Here is a 22500-nt window from a genome sequence, read left to right on the forward strand (position 1 = left end):
GCAAAATTCCAGTATCATAGTTCACTTGTGCTCTAAACGGAAGCATTAATTTCGAAGCGCCCCTGTTTTATTAATGAACCTACGGTTGATTTTATACGACAGGCTCTTCTATTTGTGCGGCGATAAAACTTCTCAATTGCACTTGTGATATTAGGCTGTATAAGGGTATAAACTTTAGCCATTTTTTTTCCACTCTCTATCTTTTCCTAAACCTAAAGGCAAATCCCATGAACAAAGTTTCTTGCGTAGACCTGCCCATCTGTGGAACTGTATACCGTGGGGTTGCTTTGCATGCTGACTACAACATGGTCGCTTTAAAGTCTAATGTAAACAAATTCTTGCGGAGTCTCCCCCTAAAATAATGAAATTATACCTTATTCCCACCACAAACGATCACTACTCTGTTATCTCAGGGACCACCTTACACTCATTAATTATTATTATCCTCGAGTGGTCTTCAGGCTTTGATAAGTGGCGATTCCTTTGTAAAAATAAAACAAACGGTTCCCTTCGTGTTTGGTCTGCGGGATATCTAAAGACCTCATTATGTATGTTTTTTTCTTGTGAGGATACGTAACAGATCGTGTTCACGTACACTGCTATGCAGTGACCTTGATGACCTTAAACATCGAATAACAACAGCAATCACTTCAGTGGATCGTGATATGCAGATAGGCACCGAGGGGGAATTGCCCGTACTGCAGATGGTAGCCACATTGAACATGTGTAAAATAGGCAAATGTTGATTCGAAGAAGAATGATTGCGATAGGTGTTTTTTTGCATTACTCGTTTCTTATTATAATATTGCGTAATGAAACCGAATCATACTGTTTATATAACGTTGCGTTACCTGGAATATATACATATATATATATATATATATATATATATATATATATATATATATATATATATATATATATATATATATAGCTATCACATAGTTTATAACACGTAGTAAGTTCATATATACATACCCATATGTCTGTGTATGTATATGTGTGGTTGCGTAAGCATGTATAAATTACATATACATACATGCATATGTACACACACACACACACACACACACACACACATATATATATATATATATATATATATATACATATATATTTATATATGAATGTACTACCTTATATAAACACTATGTGATGGTTACCTAGATATATAGACACGTATGTACCCATTACGTATACATTGATATAAATCAACTCTAAATAGTAAGATAGACAGACAGAAAGATAGACAAAGAGCTGTATACATGTGTGTGTATAAAGTGAATGTGTTTTTAAAAGAGAGGTGTAAGTATGATCTAGATTATATATATATATATTATATGTTATTGATGGGACGTTTCCAATATTTTTACTGATTCTGTGCTAAATTCCCGATTCCGATACAATTACTGATTCCTGCTAAATTCCCGATTCTGATACAATTACCGATTCCGTGCTAAGTTCCTGATTCCGATACAATTACTGATTCCGTGCTAAATTCCCGATTCTAATATAATTACTGATTCCGATTCCGATTCTTTAAAAATTTGTAATTCTTTAACTATAAGATTGTTATTTCCCGATTTTCGTAAAAACACGTTAAATATGCAGATATTTTCCCAAACGTCAAAATACACTTGTGGAGAGTGATCTATCGATTTTAGTTTTACTGGTAATTTAAAATCAATAAATATTTATTATTTTATCATTATTACTATCAATGGAAGATTTAAGCAAAATCAAATAAAAAAGACAATGGAAAAGAATCGTTTTGGCATCGGAAAATAGGCATCAATTTTTCCGATTTCAATACTGATTCCGATACCCCAAATCTTCCGATTTTCCTGATTCCAATTAATCGTCTCAATACTAATATATATATATATATATATATATATATATATATATATATATATATATATATATATATATATATAAAGAGAGAGAGAGAGTGTGTGTGAGAGAGAGAGAGACAGAGGTGTTAGTATGATCTAGATGAGATATATGGATAGTTATGTACCCATTACGTCCTCTCTCTCTCTCTCTCTCTCTCTCTCTCTCTCTATATATATATATATATATATATATATATATATATATATATATATATAGATGTTAGTACAATATAGCTGACATAATTTTCCTGTGAGAGTGTTCTCCACCCGACAGCCAATCCTACCCGTTTCTTTTCATCCGCCCAGGTGCTTCCCACCCGATTTCTTTGCGTGATCCCCTCCGCCCTTTTCTGTACTGACTGATCGAATATCATCATACTACTTTGCCATCGGCTTCTTACGAGTTGATAGCAAGAATTTAATCCATCAGCGGAATGTTGATAACGCCTCATAACCTCAGACCGCCATCTTTATTTACGACTTTTCCTTTTTTTTCCTTCTTGTCTTTCCTTCGTATTTTTTTGATTATTCGGACTACTGTTCTCATCTTGAGTGGTATTTTCACAACGTTTCGATTAATGCAAGGAATCTTTCCGTCGAACTCGGAAAACTTTCTTTCAAACTTGTAACTCTTTCTATGGATTCGGGATTTCAAAAGGAAAACTTTACTTAATCCACGGGTGTAGCATGTTCTCTTTCAGTCAGTGCATAGAAGTCATATGTAATTCGCAATTGTATTTTGAGTGTCGTCCGCACTGAAGATTGAACCTTCAATCTTCAGAAAAGTGTAACTTTTAAACTGAATTTTACTCTCTATTCCTCAGATAATTTTTTTTTCTAAATCTATAATCTTACTATTTATCATTATATCGTTCAAACACTGCCGTGTTTGAATATATGGTTAAGTGGCAGTTTTAGTCATTTAGAACTGCTTTAAAGCTTAACCGCTCACTTATTTTTCGACCAAATTTCAAACAATTATTACAGCTCATAGATCACCTTCTCAGCTATATTGTGAAAAAAAATTTTTTTTCAATTTTTGTTCAGTAAACAAAATTTACGAAGAATTTTCTGATATCGTAAAAATATGTAAGAAGGTGAGCGACGCTGTTTATGACTGGTTTCCATAGCAACTAGGTCGCTTCAGCGACTGCTGTTGCTACTAATTTACTGCTGTCGCGGAAAGAGAAGTAACAAGTAAAATAGAGAATGAAAGCACGAAAGGGAAGTAACTGGGGGGATTTTAACGAAAGCAGACGAGCGCTGTGCATTGTTATTACATGTGTTTATGGCGGCAAAAAATAAATCTGAAATTAAACAAAGAACAAGTGAATTCATTGGAAGCCTGGAAAAATCATGGATTACAATAAAAAATGCGAGCATGAAAATAATATGGTTTAGCTTAAACATGAAAAAGTGAAGGACTGTTAAAACTGGAAAAGAAAAGTCAAGATATTCTAGCAAAAAATATGATAAATTTATAACTAAAAATATTGCAGCATTTAGAATTCTTTTAAATTCAATTCATAACATTATATAATCAATTATAATTATTTTTATTATATAATAAAATGCTGCAATATTTTGGTTATTATAAGCTCAAGGAAACCCTTAGAGGCTGTCGTTTAAAACAATTGTAGAGATGAAAGAAGCAGTGACGAGGGTCATTGACACGCCCACACAAGAGGGCTTCCATGGGACCTTCCAGAAGTTGTTGGAATGGTACAACAAGTGTATTGCAGCTGGGGGGGGGGGCTAGACTTTCATGTGTGTACTATCACTAAAAGTACCCAAACGAAAAAAGTCTTTTGAGGAAAGTTCTATATTGAAATTACAATTTCATAGAAATGTTAGCAAACTCATATTTGATGCGTGTTATTAGTTTTTCTGTACCAAAAATATTTTTTGTGCTATCCGGAAATAAATATCAGCTTTATGTTGATTAAATATATTTCTCATTCAGTGGAATTTCCAAGGGTTCTATTTGTACTATATATTCTACTAATCATATCTTTCCTTTCTTTTTTTTCTTTCTTTCCTTCTTCCATTTTTCTTTATACTTTTAATTCTTTTATATTTTCGGTCTTCGTTTTTCCGATTACTTTTCTTAACTTTCAATTTTATTTATTCCCGCTTTTCTTTTTTGTTATATTAGTTTTTTTCTTCTTTCGTTTTATTGTGTTATATTTATTCGCACTTCATTTATTTGTTCATCTATTTTTCTTCTACGTTTCTTTTCCCTCTTTTTTTTCTATCCTATACTTCTTTTTTTTTAAATTCTTTTTCTTCTTTTCTTTCCGGGTTCCCCTTCCTGACTCACTTTTTTTTCTCTTATATTTTCTTCCTTCTTTCTACTCTTCCTTTCTTTGTACTTTCTTTTCACTTCTCTTTCCTCGTTTCTTTTGCTTTTCCTTCCTTGCTTGTTTGTTTCTTTCTTTTCATATTTATTATTTCTATTTACTTTTTTCTCTTTTCCACATTTTCTTTTACGCTACTTAATTTTATTCTTTTCTGTCATTTTCTCGCGCTTCTTTCTTTCTTTCTTTCTTTCTTTCTTTCTTTATCGATTTATTTTACTTCCTTACTATACTTAAGCTTATTCCATTTTTCTGTTCTCATTCATCCATTCATCCATTCTTTCTTCACACTTTCTTTCTTACACTCTTTATATCTTTGCCCATCTATTTCTTTTCTCTTTTTTCATTTCTTTCATTCTTTTCTTTCTTTTTTCTAATTAATTCTGTCATTTCCTCTCTTTTTTGTTTTTCTTTTTTCCTTTTAATTTGTTTCTCTTTTTTCTACTTACGTCTGTCCTTTCATTTCTTTATTTCTTTTCTTCTTTCTTTCATTCTTTTTTATACTTAATTCTGTCCGTTCTTTTCCTTTTCTTTTCTTTCTTTCTTTCATTTTTCTTTTTTTTTACTTAGTTCTGTGCTTTCCTTTTCTTTTCTTTCCATCTTTGTTTTCCTTTTTGTATATAATTCAACCCCTTTCCTTTTCCTTCTTTTTTTCCTACTTTTGTCCTACTTTCATTCTTCTCCCTTCTATTTTTCTTCACACTTTCCCTCTTTTATTTTCCTTCTCTTTTTATATAATCATTTCCCTACCTCTTTCTATCTAATTCCATTCCTTCTTTCTTTCCTCTCCTTCCGTCCTACATTTCTTCTTCTTCTCGTCTCCACACTTCCCGTAGACGGGACCAAGTATTTCCCACTTCCCTTCTCAAATGCACCTTTTTTCCTGTGTTCATGTTAGATCAAATGCCCAAAAATCTTTGCTCAACATCCAAGATAACACCTGCTCGTGTGTGGTCCGACTCCTCAACAGCACCAAATTTGACCCGAACTTATTTTGCCGATGTAAACACCTATCAAGATCATCATTAACACATTTCTTTCTCTCGAATATGCAAAATGAATCGAAATTTAATAACATTAGCAGCAAGAATATATAAATAGATTTTGTCTCTCCTCTCAAGCGGTTTGAAATAAAAATGATGACGTTTGCCAGCTTGGCCAATTGCCAATAATTATTCAATGAGTCGAGCTTCTAACCATAATTCATGCGTGTGAATAAATTTGACATATTTTTTATATACTAACTAGAATTATAGGCGCTATGAGCTCAAATTCTAGTATGTATTAAATATTAAATTGTTTTTAAAGCCCATACGTAAGATAAATTGTTTTAGACTTCAGATAATTTTCGATGCCGTTGATAATGTTTATAAATTAATTCATTTTTTTCTAATTATTATTGCTTAAGTTTGAAGTCATTTTCAGAATTATGACGTAAATCGTGAATCTATAACGTCACGCCAAAGCTATAATTATTTTGTCATGTTAATGTTTTAAGCTCTATTTATGAGAAATCCAAATATCTCAGTTGGAAGAACATATGGCTAAATATATCAAAGTCTCGGTTTCGATTTCTGTGTAACGTTGTCCGGAAGCCAACACGTGGTGGCCTCAGTCGCAAAGTAGACAGAATAGAAAATAACTTTAACTTGTTTTTTTTTTGTCGTACAACGACCTTTATTTCCTCATTCTCTCGTTACCGCTGTGACGTTCCTCATTCACGCCTCTGTGATCTCGAACGTTATTCACGTCTCTAACGTGATATCCTTTTTAAAGTCTTTATTTTTCCTTACCGATGACGCCATTTCGCATGTATTTGCATACGTGCGTCCGCGCTATGTTACATCTGATCAAAGTATTTGTTTTCTTTGTTTTGAATGTGTTATTTCTCTTAATACAACATTTATTTATTTCGAAAATTAACGAAGATATTTCGATGTTTCGGGTTAGACAAATTCCGCAGTGTTTTTTTTTTCTAGTCATGTCCCCACCTAACAAGGTATATTGGAACTTAGACGGAAAGTGGCTACTGTCACCGACCATGTTTAGGGGAGATGAACGAGATGTCGGTTTACATTATGTTTAAACTTTTGTATGTCACCACAGTAAGGGAAACAGGGAACAGGGAAGGACTTCCAAAGTCTATCAGTGCGATTATGTTTAAAGAGGTTATGTTCAACAGAAATATTGTGACTGGCGGTCGGACAAATTTCGATTTATATCAGACAGCTTACCACCGACCAAGGCAAAAAGCCATTTGTGGCCAGACGTTAGTGAGATTTTCACTTGGATAATGGAACTGTACTATGAAATGTTTGAAGATTAGGATTAATTCACATGATAACTAGGCAGATATTTGTTGATATTGGACTTGAGAACAACTATGTTGTAGCCAGTAAGAAGACAGTCCTGCGGTAGCATGTCTAGCAGATGAGAAGATCTTGGAAAGAAACACTGTTTATGGAAGTTCCGTTTGATTTTAGGCAAAGAGAAGAAGAAAGGAGAGTTCTTTATAGTGTTGGAAGCAAAACAAGAATTTATAATTCAAATATAATCGCATCAGAAATAAGTACAATTCACATTTTAAGATTTGAATCCTAACAAAGTCATACGAGGGTCGTTACAAAAAGTAAAACCTCCCATTTTTTAACTTAAAAAAAGTTAAAGAGTCACGAAGACGGAAGTGGTATTATTAAAACGAGCGACTATTTTATGCTCCAGAATTTATTTTTCAACATAGTCATCATCATTCCCAATGCACCTTTTCCAGCGATGAACGATGGCTGTGCGTGGGCGTCCAGGGCGCGCTTTGTCATACGAGGGTCGTTCCCAAAACAAAATATTCTATTTTTTAACTCAGAAAGTTGAAGAGTTACGAAGACAGAAGTGATGCCATTAAAACGAGTGACCTTTTCTGCTCCAGTATACACTACAACCCCCCTCCAAAAAACACCATTCTCACTGCACTTTTGGCAGGGGCTCAATGATGCATCTATGCTTCTGACGCACGTCTTCGACAGTAGTTGTTTTCTTTAAATCTTGCAGCGTCAATATCTACAACAGAGGGATGAGACATTCAGGTCATGAATGCATAAGTTCAGTCATCATAATTCAATTTGCAATCCCCTCTGACCCATTTGAACGGAATAAAAATAGGAGGCATTACATTGGAGTGCGCCTCGTACAATATTAGCGCCGATATGTTTCACAATTATACTTCTGTTGTAGTATCCTGTCTACTATGATGTATTATAGTTCTATTGCAAACGATAAAAACACACAAACAAACAAACAAACAAATACAAATGAAACTTCTATAAACAAGTTCTTTTTCCTATAACACCCTATTTGGAGAAGAAAAAGTCTAATGTAATTAAATACTTAATGATTTGGCCTCTTGAATAAACACGTCCTGTTTGGTAATTCTTTTTTTACGTATCCCATCCATTGTAATCCGATCATTTTGTAGTGGCGGTTATCGTGCAATTGACCATCTCTAACCATTATCCTCGAGTGGCTCCCTAGCCTTGATAAGTGGTGACCCGTTAGTAAAAAAAGATGAAGAAAAATAATTACTTACTCTGTTTAGCATCGGCGGGCGGTTCAAACGAGTTGAACTCTGCTTCGACATCGTATGAATTTCTGGTGACATTCAGATATGAAAATTCACTCTGCAACGTTTCGTTGACCCCTTGTCCTGTTTTGTAGAAAGCTGTGACCTTGAAAACGAAAAGGTTAAAGGTCATTATGTTTTTTTGATCGATGTGAAAAATGAATTACATCTTTTTTGTTGCACTTTATTTGAATCAACGGAGAAGGGAAGATTAACGTTTTGTAAGAACCCACCTATAATCTATAATATAAATTTCACCTGTCTGTTTAAATGTATGTATGTATGTATGTATATATGTATGTATGTCTGCCTAAAACTTTCGACAGAGGCAACGGATTTTCACGAGATCGATATCATTTTCAAGCTCGACTCTTCGGACGATAAATATTGAAAAATTGGCCAGAAACATTAATTCCTTCGCCCCCAACTTAGCACTTTTCTACAGGGAGGAGTCGCCTTTTTTTGCCAATATTTTCGAAAGTCGTAAACCACGTCGTATAAAAGGCGTTATTTCAACCGCCTGTGACCTCACAACATCGGTAGGCGCATCAATAAGAGCGTTTTTTTTTCGCCTCTTTTTCTTTGGCGCGTTGCGAGTTCGAGCCTGCTTACTACTCCTATTTTTTTTTTGTGCTCGCAATTTTCATAACTTTATTTTTTGCTTAACCAACACCCTTACACACACCTCCACTTTCTTTTCTGCCTTCACGTCACGGGTTCGAGTCTGCCTGCCTACTACTATTTTTCTTTTTTTTTGCCCAACACATACCTCAAAATACCCGGCCAACCTGGCTAGTCTACTTATAAACGATAAAAGGTAATGTGTGTGTGTGTGTGTTTGTGAATTTGTTACCATGGACTCCAAAACGACTTGGCTGATGTTTTTTAAAACTTCATACAATGTAATTTATGTGTCTGAGAGTGTTCTTAAATAGGTTTTGTAATACTTCCGATAAGTCTCGAACATCGATAATTGAAAAAATTCTGATTAAAAAAGGAGCAGCCCGATTTTGACCAATGTTAACACCCTTATGCAGACTAAGATAACAATTGCTTTGAGAAGTTTTATTACCGCACAAGCGGAAAGGTCTAGCGTATAAAATCAACGGTAGGTTCTTTGATAAAACATATACGCGTTCGAAAATGAATATTTTTGTTTAGAGCACAATTGAACCATGATACTTGACTCTTACATTTTAAACTTTAATTCAAAAGATTAAATAAAAAATGTATGAAACTCGAGAACTGTCTACTGCAAACTAGTCACCTCCCAGGACTTGTGTAGAACAACGAACACTTCCAGAAGAATGATGTTGGGAGACAGTGATGGTCAATAAAGAGTATTATTTTGTTGTGCTTGCAAAAGTTCTGTAGGGCATTTGGTGCCCATCGTGGCATACTGCGCGAAGAACAATAACTTGGCAACTCTCCATGCAGCTAATGTTACTATGAGGTGGCAGGATCATCGCTTTGTAGGTCGATGATAAGCAGAAACCGCATTCCAAAATGGTAACCGCATCCACGAGATTAAAACCTACAGGATTTTTATCGTTTTTTGTTGGAAAACCATGTGTATCAGAACAATTCACAAATAATTGCAAAAATGAGGGCAGCCATCATTTAGCAGATCTGTCGACTTTCAATGGAATAGCGTGTCAAAATTACCAGCAACTTTACTCGACGTTTTTTTTCCTATTCCCTTATTTCATTTTTGCTGAGGCTGGCGCATCCTACTTGATGCAAGACATTCATCAGCTATTTAAGAAACTCTAACCGAGAGATCTCTTTAAGATCCTAGCCATTCTTTTAAGTGCGATTGTGTGTATCTATCTTGCACCTGGTTCACCGAGTATATTCGCCAAGTAGTTTTTAAATTTTTTTTTCATGAGTTCGGTTGCTCCTATCATAGCTAGAATCATAAAGATCTTCCCAGGATTCCAGTTTCTTTTCATGTCATGCATAAGATCTTGATATTTCGTTATCTTCTCCCTTTAAGTCAGCATCATTACGGACACAGACTTCTACTAGGATTTTTTAAATTACATTTTCACCCCAAACAAGGCACATTGCCACTTTGATGTAGGGGCTACTATCAGGGGCAACAACTACTGGGGTTCTATGTAGGGATTTGGCTAGCAAGATGTCGGTTCACGTTATACTTGAACTTCTACACGTCAGTATAGTTGGAGAAGCAGGGACCTGGAATGGAATTCCAGAGTCTAGCGGTTCTGGGGAAGAAACTACGGGGGTAGAAAGATCTTTTACATCTAGGGATCTGTACTGTGTGGGGTGGGATTTAGTTGCCTGTCGGGTTTGTCGAGGGTGTCTACGTTGTGGGGGCACAAATGTCTGCAGTTCGTCAGAGCATTCACCATTAAAATACTTGTAGAACAGGCAGACGGATGCAACGTTTCGTCGATGGGACAAAGGCTGAAGCTTAGATGCCAGTTCAGGGCCTATCAGATTTGCGACTCTCTTTTGAACCTTGTCTAGGAGCGAGAGACTAGTAGCAGATGCACGAGCCCAAATTTGACAACAATACTCCATACATGGGCGAATGGTGGCCTTATAAAGGTACAAGATACTTTCGGGTGTTAGTAGTTTTCTAGCACGGTAGCGAGAGCCTACCTTCTTCGCAGCGGCCCTGGCAATGCTTTCAATGTAATTGTTCAAACTCATGTTTCCTGTGAACGTTAAGCCAAGGAGTTTGAAAGATGTACTCTCAGATAAAGAGTCGTTGGCCATTGCTATTGGTGGTAGAGAAGGTTTCTTGTAATTATTGAAGGAAACAAATTTAGTCTTGGCGGCATTGAACGTGACCATCCATTTTTTGTCCCCATTCCACTACATTGCTAGTTCTTCACTCTTATCTCATATCAATATGCTCAACAGTTTTCTAGGTGCATTGCTCTAGGAATTACGTAGTCATAGTGAATGATGTATGAATTATTTCCAAATCAACGTTCCAAATATCTGCGCCGTGACGTCTCTTGTAAAAAAGGTTTTACTAATTATCTACGACAAATTAAGGTTCAACAAATGGCGATAACTGTTCTTGTTGACTCTCTATTCGTACAATATTTAGGCGCGTCATGCGAGCAACTTGATATTCATATAACAAAGACAGGCAGAAGCAATCGATTTTAATTGAGATGAGCTGGTACAAGGTGTCTTCAATAAGTTTCCAGATATTTTTTGTACAAGCATTTACAATTATTGAAAAGTTAGTATGTTATTGCTATACATCTTAAGAGATGACTGACAAATTTTTATGATTTTAGGTTCAAAGGAACGGCTACAGCAAGAATTGGAATACACCCTACTAAAGCCTGATTATCACAGTTGGTGAATTTCCAAACTGCAATCTGGATGTGAGGACACTTTAAAAGAACGATATGCAATAAAATTTTGTTTTTAACCTGGAAAAAAATCCCACAGAGACGTATGGAATGCTTCAGACTGCTTTTGGACTATCTTTCATGAATCGAGCATAAGTTTTTGAGTGGCATAAGAAATTCAAGGAAATCAGGGGGTCTGTGAGGGATGATGAGAGGTGGGAGAGGAGTAAGGAATTCAGAAAATCAGAATTGATTGGCCAAATAAAGAATTTAATTGGTAAGGACCGTCATGTGTCTGTAGAGACAATAAGTGCACAGTTTGGTGTCAGTGTGAGAACTTTACTCACCATTATTCGTGAGGAACTGAAGATGCGGAAGATTTGTGCTATTTGACCAAGATGTGCATCAAGACAATGCCTCACCCCCCAGACTTACTCCCTGTGACTAAGGAAAACCTTAGAAGCTGTCGTCATGAGACAATTGAGAAGATGAAAGAGGCTGTGACGAGGGTTATTGACACACCTACACAAGAGGGCTTCCATGAGGCCTTCCAGAAGTTGTTAGTAATAGTACAACAATTGCATTGCAGCTGGAGGAGATTACTTCGACTAGAATTTCATGTGGGTACTATCAATAAAAATACCCATATGAAAAAGTCTGGAAACTTATTGCATCACTTCGTATGTTGTCTTTTTAATCTTCGCTAAACATCTTTGCAAATAATAAACACGTTCTTTTCATACTGACGAGTGAAAATTTAGAGATAATTAAATAATTTATTGATAGATTTATTTTTAATTGTCATTTTTTGGTAAACATTTACGATTAAAAAAATAAAAACAAATACTATAAAAATACGATGTAAAACAAATATTTTCTCTTTTAACACAAGGGAACATTTTTTAATGTTTGACTCGTATTCTTTTTAAATATTACCCCTTGCTTATTTAAAAAAAAAAAAAATTAGCGAAAAAACAAAACAAAACAAAAAACAGGAGCCATTTGTCGTGCCTTAATTTGTCGTGTCTTAATTCTTCGTGTTTTAATTTATGATGCCTTAATATATTGTACCTTATTTGCCGTATCTTAATTTGTCATGCCTTGATTTGTCATGCCTTAATTTACTGTACCTTAATTTGTCGTGCCTTGATTTACCGTGCTTTAATTTGTCGTGCCTTAATTTTTCGTGCCTTGATTTGCTATGCGTTAATTTAATATGTCTTAATTTATTTTGCCTTAATTTGTCTTGACTTAATTTATCGTGCCTTAATTTGTCGTACCTTAATTTGTCGTGACTTAATTTGTCGTACCTTAATTTGTCGTGCCTAAATATCATATGAATTGAGAATTAACAGGAATCAGTTGTTGCGTCTTGTCGTGCCATTGTCGCGCCTTAATCTGTCCTACATTAATAGTAAAACAGTTTTGTAAAATGTAAATTTTATAACAATAAATACTGAATAAACACGCAGTTTTTCTTTTTTGTTTTTACTTCAGCATTTTTATTACTCATTTTCATCCCAAGCAAGGCACATTTACATCTAAAGCTTAAGGAGCTACTATTTGCGACCATCTCTAACAGATAAGTGAGTGGGGAGTTGAGCAGTGAGATGTCTGTTCTCCTTATACTTAAACGTCTGTAGGTTATTGCAGTTAAAGAATCAGGAACAGGGAGAGAATTCCGAGAGTGTTGATGTGTAGTGCTCATACAGAGATACCTTGTATGTACGGTTCTTGACAACGTAAAAATATATGACTGCGGCCGTCTACCCTTCGAAAATAATGCCCCAACAAACAAGCAATGGCTTCAACGCCATACAAACAACGTAATAATGATGTTTTACCCGTATCTTGTAGACAAATCCTATGTCAAGCTTGAGTTCGGCATGCGTCAGGGAAGTTATCATTTTTCCTGCGTAGATCATGTCGAGTGATTCTCTGTCTTCCGGTCCTTGCCAGGAGATACTGTACCTGACGTTCGGTTTATTAAATGGCGGTACCCATGAGATATTGGCACTGACTTTGCTGCTGGTGTAATTGTAAGTAAGGCTGGCGTTGTTAAGGTACCACGTCATATCATCGACTATAAAAAATGAAAAGAAGAGAAAAGCAATTATAAAAGAGAAATAAGTTATTTACTATATTTATGTTTCCATTGACATTCTACGATATATATATATATATATATATATATATATATATATATATGTATATATATATATATGTTTTCTTTTTTATTACCGTATCTTTCTGTTAAGTTACATTATTGTTTCAGCTACTCAGCCGTTTTTTGGCCGTCTGTAGCTTCCTCAGACTTTTACAGAAATGTTCACTATATATATATATATATTCTAATTCTCTAATAATAATTCTAATGAGTTAAGGGCATAATAGATCCACTGGTTGATACAATGATTAAGTGGTTGATTTTGCGCTACGAAACAGATACTGTCAAGAATTGTAAATGTCAACTGAAGTAAAGGAATAAATTATAAGATGGTACACATCATGAATTTTTTAATATAGCTTTTTGTCATTTATACACTATATTGCTCTGTAATTACATTGACCTTCTAAATAAGGATTGGTATATATTATAAGAAAATATATTTCTACAGATATATATATATATGTGTGTGTGTGTGTGTGTGTATGTGTGTGTGTATAAAAGTGAAGATGTGTGTGTGTGTGTGTGCACATTTCCCTACCAAATACCTCTGTCAATTTTCAGTCTATAAACTCAAGATTTGACATAAAGGGTATTAAGATTTGGGAAAATCTTTTTAATCAGTTTTCGGACAGAAATTTGACTGTCAACGGATCAAATTTAAACGATTTCACTTTTGAAAACTCTATCAAGCTCCTCCACCAATTTTGGGTCTAAACACTTGAAATTTTAGATATAGGTAACTTGAACATGAGCGAAACTTTTATTTGGATTTGATACCAAAATAACAAATCTTAAGGGGGCAGAATTGGGGTCCAAGTTATAAAAAGTTTACCTCTGCGGTCTCTACCAAATTACTCAAACAAATTTTGGTCTAAACATTTGAAATCTTACATAAAGTGTATTCACACGTAGGGCAAATTATGAACAGTATATAGGGCCCGAGCAAGCCAGGCTGAACTGCTAGTATATATATATATATATATATATATATATATATATATATATATATATATATTTATATATATATATATGTTTTTTGCGGTAATGAAACATTTTTATTTATATTATAGTTTATTTATAGTTTACTTGCCTCAAATATATTTTCAAATTATATATATATATATATATATATATATATATATATTTCAGATTATATATATATTTAAAATTATATATATATTTAAAATTATATATATATATAAATATATGTGTGTATATATATGCGTGTGTGTTTGCGTGTGTGCATGTATGTGTGTGTGCGTGTTTGTTTTTATTTTCATAAGCGCACACTTGTCAGTATATAGAATACTCTTATTTACCTAAGCTTATCTGTAAATACATCTGAGAATCACCCATCGCGAAGTTACAAGCTGAGACTTGGCTTCGTTTCTCAATTCGTTGAACTCGTATTTGTTATGGTAAGGATTCTATGTGAGTTAAAAATAGTATCACTTATCCGAAGACTCAACCAAAAAAAAAAAAAAAAAAAAAAAAACATTTTCGAAGATTACATACCATTTTTTTTGCTTATTTTATTATTTAACCCAACTTGCATAGCGTAGAGCAAATTGGTGATGGATTTTTCTTGGAAATTTGTCATTTTCTACCAAATATTTAATTTCAGATAATTGACTCATACTTGGACCCTGTCCCCCAATCTATAGGAATAAATAAACTTTCAATAAATCGTATAGAATCGATAGTTGAAGTAGGTATTTTCTGTTGTATTAAATAAAGAAATGATGTGTGTAGTGAAATGATTTATGTACAAATGCACAAATATGAAGAAATAATTGGATGAAAACGATTTTATGTAGATCACCAATAAATAATAATTTATTACTACTTTATATCTAAATGAATTATTATGAAAAAAAAGGAGTGTTTACTTCAAGGGTGTGAGTTCCATACGCATTGTTCCCACATTTCAAAATACAACCGCTGAGATACAACGCGCGGCTCTTTACAAACAGACTTTTCTTTCTCCAACTTTCCAACATAGCAAGAAAGAAGCAAGGTAAAAAGAAAAGAAAACAACATACTGAGGATGGAGTATATCTCCGAAATATATTTAAATTATAAATTCCAAACAAGTTAAATATTTGTTTATTTTCCTAATATGACGTGATTTGGCTTTCAAGTGAACTTGATGCGTATATAATTTTATTGGAGTGTTTACTTGTGCGGCTGGTTTCCGTAACATCATCCATTTTTAGATCTAACGTTTTTTTTATATTGTTTAGGTGATTCGAAGATAGATCAATTACGCTGCAAAATGTTTATTGGCATGGGAGATGATTTTAAGGCGAACGAGTTATCTGTCTTTAAACATTATTCCCTAGATGTACTTTGTCATCCATCTAACAGGTTCAACACACAGCACACCAAAGCATATCAAAAGTATCATAGATATCTTCGTAGTCGTACTTCGACCGTTAAGTTCTTCGTTTTTAGTCGCGTGCAAGCGACTCTATAAGTTACTCCGTCGATCGGTCGGTCGGTCTGTCAGTCTGTCCGTAACCATTTTTTGCTTGGCCTTTGAGGTTAAGATCAATGGTCTGTTGTTAATAGATGCTGTTCTTAGCTTTTTAAGTTTTATTTTGGCCCTTTGACCAAGATCAAAGCATACTTACCCGGCCCAGGCTCTTCGGAGCCTGGACAACAAGTGACAAGTAAAGATCACATGTGGGGGCAACCCCACATATAAGACCTTCGTCAATGTAGGGGCAACCCTTCATATCAATTGTCACTATCCAGCTTCCCTACTCCCCGGGGAGTTGACCCCATTTCCTCTTCATTCCTCACATTAAAAATCGGCCTTGTGTCTAATTTGCTCGGTGGGGGAGCAAATAAATACCAACCCCACATATAAGACCTTGGTCAATGTAGGGGCAAGCCTTCACCCAATTGTCACTATCCAGATCCCCTACTCCCCGGGAAGTTGGTCCCCATTTCCCCTTCAGTCCTCACATTAAAAATCGGCATTGTGCCTAATTTGCTCTGTGGGGGAGCAAATAAATACGCTTTTCTTGGCCTCTTTGCCAAGATCAAAGTGTAGTATCTGACACGGCAAATACTGCAAACAAAGACCATATGTGGGGGCAACCCCATATATAAGACCTTGGTCAATGTAGGGGTAACCCTTCATACCAATTGTCACTATCCAGCTCCCCTACTTCCCGAGGAGTTGGTCCCCATTCCCCCTTCACTCCTCACATTAAAAATCGGCCTTGTGCCTAATTTGCTCGGTGGGGGAGCAAATAAATACCCTTTTCTTGGTATTTTGGCCAAGATCAAAGTGTAGTATCCTTTGTGGTAGATACTGCAAGCACCATATGTGGGAGAAACCCCATATATAAGATCTTGGTCATTGTAGGGGCAACCCTTCATACCAATTGTCACTATCCAGCTCCCCTACCTCCCGGGGAGTTGGTCCCCATTTCCCCTTCACTCCTCACATTATAAATATTCCTTGTGCCTAATTTTCTCTGTTGGGGAGCAAATAAATACCCTTTTCTTGGCTTTTTGGCCAAGATCACAGTGTAGTATCTGTTCTTACTATATGCTGTACTTATTGTGATATATGGTGGGGGATCACTTTTCTGTATTAATTTAATGTAAAATGATTACCCATTTTACAACCAATCAGTCTCAAAGCCATTCAAGTCATTCTCCAGGTCATTCAAGTTGTTTTTGAAGGGTTCCAGTTATTTTTTAAGCATTCAAGTTATTCTTAAGGTCATTCAATTCATCCTTAAGTTCATTTTAAGTCATTCTACGTCATTTACTTTTTATTTATTTAAGTCATTTCAGCCCATTTTTCGGTCATTTTAGTTTATCTTTAAGAATTTCATGTCCATCCTACATTTACGCGTTCATTCATTACACGAGAGCACGCAACTAATGGCTATCGACCTTGTTTGTCCTTTGAACTCGTATCATTATAAAACAATAATTCGTTTCTAGCATAGTGCGTTATGTTTTTAATGTTTTTAATGTAACGTGGCCGTTACGCTCGAACCGAGTTTTTTTACAGTTCAAACCTCTCTCGTACCCCACGCCGTCTGGTACCGTCGAAAAGGAACAACAAATAAATCCGACTCATCTTTTCTTTCTGTTTTAGCAAAAGGCATGTATTACCATTATTTTCCTAACAATAGCTGCTTCTTGTTTTTTTCTAACTGTTCATTTCGTCTGCCAGGAGATTAACAAAATTTCGCCGTCTCGACACTAGCTTAAAACGTCTCTTGTCACCACTACTAACCCGTCGATCTTACCCGGCGACGTTTTTCTTTCTCCTCTCGAACGCACGCCGGCCACAGCCAGCCAATACTCGTCTTCAACTTTACACATCCATCTTTTCGACTTTGCTTCTCTCCACCACGTGGTGTCCCTTTTTTTTCCTGTCACGCAAGCCAGCGCACACTTCCTAATTTGCATATGTGCTTTTTCTGCTACTGCTGCTAATATCTTCGCAGGCCAGCTATCTTACAGTTCCTGCTGATATTTTTCACGCGATCATACGCGCTCTGTTACATTAATACTAATGAGTCCATAGTAACCAAGGCTGGAAGCCATCTGAGAATACTCTTTAATGAGATTGCAAATTGGATGAAGAACACCACTGTGAGAGAATTGATGGAAAGTACCGAATTCGATAATTTAAGAGAAAGGTTTGAAAAGTATTTGTTGATATTAGACTTGAAGACGGCTGTTCTTGACTTCCATTGTAGACAACAGGTTGGTGTTGTGAATTGGACAGGAAAAAGATGTTGGTCTCTCTCCTTGATACGTAGTAGTATGCTCATTTGATAATGACGTCTGCGGCAGTGATGACAGAAGAAAATAAAACAAAGACTGTTAAACATACATGATAAAACCTTGGTGTACAAGTCAGGTGTAGACTTAAGTTTATTCGTAAAAAAAACTACAAGCTATTTCCAAACTATAATATTTTTATCAAAATAATATCTGATAGAAGCAAAATATGCCACAAAACACGTGTTATCTACATTAAAGCACCAAAACTTTAAAAACTTGAAAAATTAAAAGTATAAAAATTATTAAATAATAAACTAAGTAAAAAAATAAATCTACACTTTCATTTAGCTAGAATCACACTAACCTTCTACTCCCATTTCCTTCTATTAAACAGCGAATCAATATCCAATGTCACATCTTACAGCGAGTGCGCACCCAAATATAAAAATTCTCACGGCGATTAACCTCTGATAATTTGAAGATATCCCCAGAGCAGGTGCGGAGATATCCACTCTTTTAACTGTAAACCTATACCAAAGTCTCATCCTTCAAAACAAAAAAAACAAAAAACAAAAACAAAAAAAAAACGAATCTTCATCGAGTCATGCCTTATCAGTCAATTCTGAGATTCGTTAAAGATTTCAACAGAATTTCACGACAGATGCAACAAATCAAGCCTAAATTGTATCCGTTAAAGAAATAATTAGATTGGCGCGAAATTCAGCTTTGCATTTAAATCATGCCCGGAAATGTCGACCTTAAAACTTTCAAAATTATGATACTCACTGTTTCTCTCTCTCTCTCATATATATATATATATATATATATATATATATATATATATATATATATATATATAGAGAGAGAGAGAGAGAGAGAGAGAGAGAGCTATATATATATGTGTATATATATATATATATGTATATATATATATATATATAGTGGGTGCAATAAGTATTCAATACAAAGCCAAAAGTTGATTGTTTTTTATTACACTGAAACAAAAACAATAACAAAATGCTATTTAAATGTATTTTTGTATGATAAATACAAATCTTGTATCAAAAATAATATAAAGAATATATATATATATATATATATATATATATATATATATATATATATAACACACACACATATATATATATATATGTATATATTGTGTATATTTCGCAGCATCTTCTCATTTAGACAAATATTATTAAATAGCATGGAGTTATTCTGTTTTACAATTTTCCTTTTTATCTTCTCCAACCAACATTTAGTAACTTTTATATACTAATCTAGAAAACAAAGTATTTAATTTAATAGAGAAGCCTTCTAATGTTCGATATGTGAACGATATATTAATTCTTGCCAATAACACAGAGGAAATAGAATATTTGAAGCCTATATTTCAGAATAATTCAGTTCTTAACTTTACATATGAATTAAGTACTAATAATAAACTCTCATTTTTAGACGTTCTCATTGACTCTAGTAGCGATGAATTTATCACCTCCGTTTTTAAAAACCTACATCCGTTAATTCCTGTATTTTAAATTTTAAAAGCGAATGTCCATTCCGTTATAAAACGAATATAATAAGGAATCTTATACACCGTGCAAAGGTGATTTCCTCGAACAATAACATATTCTTTAATGAATTAAAAAATATAAAACAAGTGTTAGTAAATAATCAATTTCCTAACTCTCTTGTAGATAAAGAAATAAAACTAACCATTAGTAATTTGAATCAAATTAGTAATATTCAAGAAAATTATCAACCTGTTAATATATATTACCGTAACCAGTTACACAAGAACTCAACAATCGATGAGAGTATTCTTAAAAATATAATCCGTAGATATGTGGCTCCCAATAATAATAAAAAAATAAAATTTATTATATATTATAAAAAAATACAGACAACAAGCCTTGTAATGAAAAACAATATTTTGCGGGCAAGTGACCTGTTTGAAAGGACCAATGTAGTTTACAAATTGAGCTGCCCAATAGGAGAGTGTATCTCCAATACTAGTAGCTACATTGATACACAACTAACACATTGTCGCGAAGATTGACTCTCCATCTCTCTGACTCTAGCTCCATATCACAACATTTGAAGGGAAATGGCTGCTATCATTCGGAATTTCGAAGAATTATGGTATAAAATACAAGAGTATTGCAGAGTGAGAGAAATGTAAATAGGCGAAGAATACTCGAGGCATTGTACATTAAAACAAAAAAGCCTCAGATAATAATATTAATTGTGAGTGCAGCCGAAACGTTTTGAAATATTTGGGATAAATTTTGAATATATATGTGTGTGTGTGTATGTGTATGTGTACGTAAATATATTTAATATATATATAAAAAAGTCCGCCCACCTAACTTGTAACAAGCTACCACGGGACTATGAAAAAATGTATTTTTATGTGATTTAAAAAAAAAAACAATTTCTACATTTATTTCTACAATATGCCTGAGGATGATAGAAGCACTTCTGTCGAAAGCGCTCGCGATTATGGATCCAACTCATACAATTTCGAGGAGAACACAAAAAGGACTATTCGGAGATTGGAGAAGATAAAAAGGAAAATTTGAAAACAGAATAACTCCGTGCTATTCAATAATATTTGTCTAAATAAATAAATATATATATAAATGTTTTTATTTGTTTTTGTTAGCGATACTCTTTGAACGAATTCAATTATTTATACGAAAGTGCATTTTTACCTAAATGCGAGTTGGGAATAATTTTCCCTTTGACCAATTTGGTATCCCCTAAATGGGGAGCGGCATATATATATATATATTATTTTTAAAATATAATTATCCACTGAGAGGTGTTTCGTCGTCTACGACTCATCAGAGTGGCTGAATCTAGCGAGACTCGAAATCAGGACCCCATGATCAGGAGCCTAAACCTCTACCACGGGACCACCTCGCTCGACTACTGAATGTATCGGGTTTTTATGTAGATGTTTTTATTTGTTTTTGTTAGCGATACTCTTTGAACGAATTCAATTATTTATACGAAAGTGCATTTTTACCAAAATGCGAGTTGGGAATAATTTTCCCTTTGACCAATTTCGTACTCCATAAATGGGGAGCGGCATATATATATATATATATATATATATTATTTAAAAAATTTTAAAATATAATTATCCACTGACACGTGTTTCGTCGTCTACGACTCATCAGAGTGAGCGAGGTGATCCCGTGGTAGAGGTTTAGGCTTCTTATGATGGGGTCCTGATTTCGAATCTCGCTAGATTCAGCCACTCATATATATGCCGTGTTCACAAGGTAAGCGTTGATGGTAAGACGATGTTGAGTGTACTTGATGTTGGGTTTGACTCGGCTTTGTGTGTGCCGACTCGGCGCAGCCACTAGTGTATATATAATTACAAATATATAGTCAAAGTATATTAATAAAATGGATTAAAAATTACTTTTTGTTGAATACACGAGTAAAGCTTTTATAAATGAAATTATATTAACATTATACAACGTGAACATGTGAATCATTTGATGCTTTTGTATTCTTCTATATAAAATGAGTCGTTAAAACAAATGTAATAGTTTTCATCCTAGATTCAATCGTTGCACAATTATTTAACACGATCATAAAGTGTGGTTCGATACGTCTATGTGGAACGAGACGTCCATACTAAAGATAAGTAAAATAGTTTTGATGCTAGCTTGATTAGTTGCATGAAACATTGACACCATCATAAAGTCTGATCAGATTGGGGTTTTTGTATAGAATGAATAGTAGATCTCACATTGATTGCTTATAATAAAACTGAACAAAGTTGATCCCACATTGATTGCTTATAATAAAACTGAACAAAGTTGATCCCACATTGATTGCTTATAATAAAAATGAACAAAGTTGATCCCACATTGATTGCTTATAATAAAAATAAACAAAGTTGATCCCACATTGATTGCTTATAATAAAACTGAACAAAGTTGATCCCACATTGATTGCTTATAATAAAACTGAACAAAGTTGATCCCACATTGATTGCTTACAATAAAACTGAACAATGTTGATCCCACATTGATTGCTTATAATAAAACTGAACAAAGTTGATCCCACATTGATTGCTTACAATAAAACTGAACAATGTTGATCCCACATTGATTGCTTTTAATAAAAATGAACAAAGTTGATCCCACATTGATTGCTTATAATAAAACTGAACAAAGTTGATCCCACATTGATTGCTTATAATAAAACTGAACAAAGTTGATCCCAAATTGATTGCTTATAATAAAAATGAACAAAGTTGATCCCACATTGATTGCTTATAATAAAACTGAACAAAGTTGATCCCACATTGATTGCTTATAATAAAACTGAACAAAGTTGA

General features: G+C 34.2%; 1 protein-coding gene and 1 pseudogene across 1 annotated transcript in view; one reads left to right on the forward strand and one right to left on the reverse strand.

Moving 5' to 3' along the window:
* LOC145299351 (uncharacterized) overlaps window positions 1-22500 on the reverse strand; it is a 348674-nt gene that overhangs the window by 24541 nt on the left and 301633 nt on the right. The window contains exons 10-11 of the mRNA XM_080144394.1: window positions 13048-13286; window positions 7833-7971 (exon numbers count right to left, since the gene is read on the reverse strand). Of these exons, the coding sequence (XP_080000520.1) occupies window positions 7833-7971; window positions 13048-13286 (378 nt within the window). The remainder of the gene's footprint in view (window positions 1-7832; window positions 7972-13047; window positions 13287-22500) is intronic.
* LOC145242975 (U2 spliceosomal RNA) lies at window positions 16882-17019 on the forward strand (annotated as a pseudogene).

The sequence above is a fragment of the Euprymna scolopes genome, chromosome 2, assembly GCF_053919585.1.
Source record: "Euprymna scolopes isolate OS-2025 chromosome 2, ASM5391958v1, whole genome shotgun sequence".
NCBI lineage: Eukaryota > Metazoa > Mollusca > Cephalopoda > Sepiida > Sepiolidae > Euprymna > Euprymna scolopes.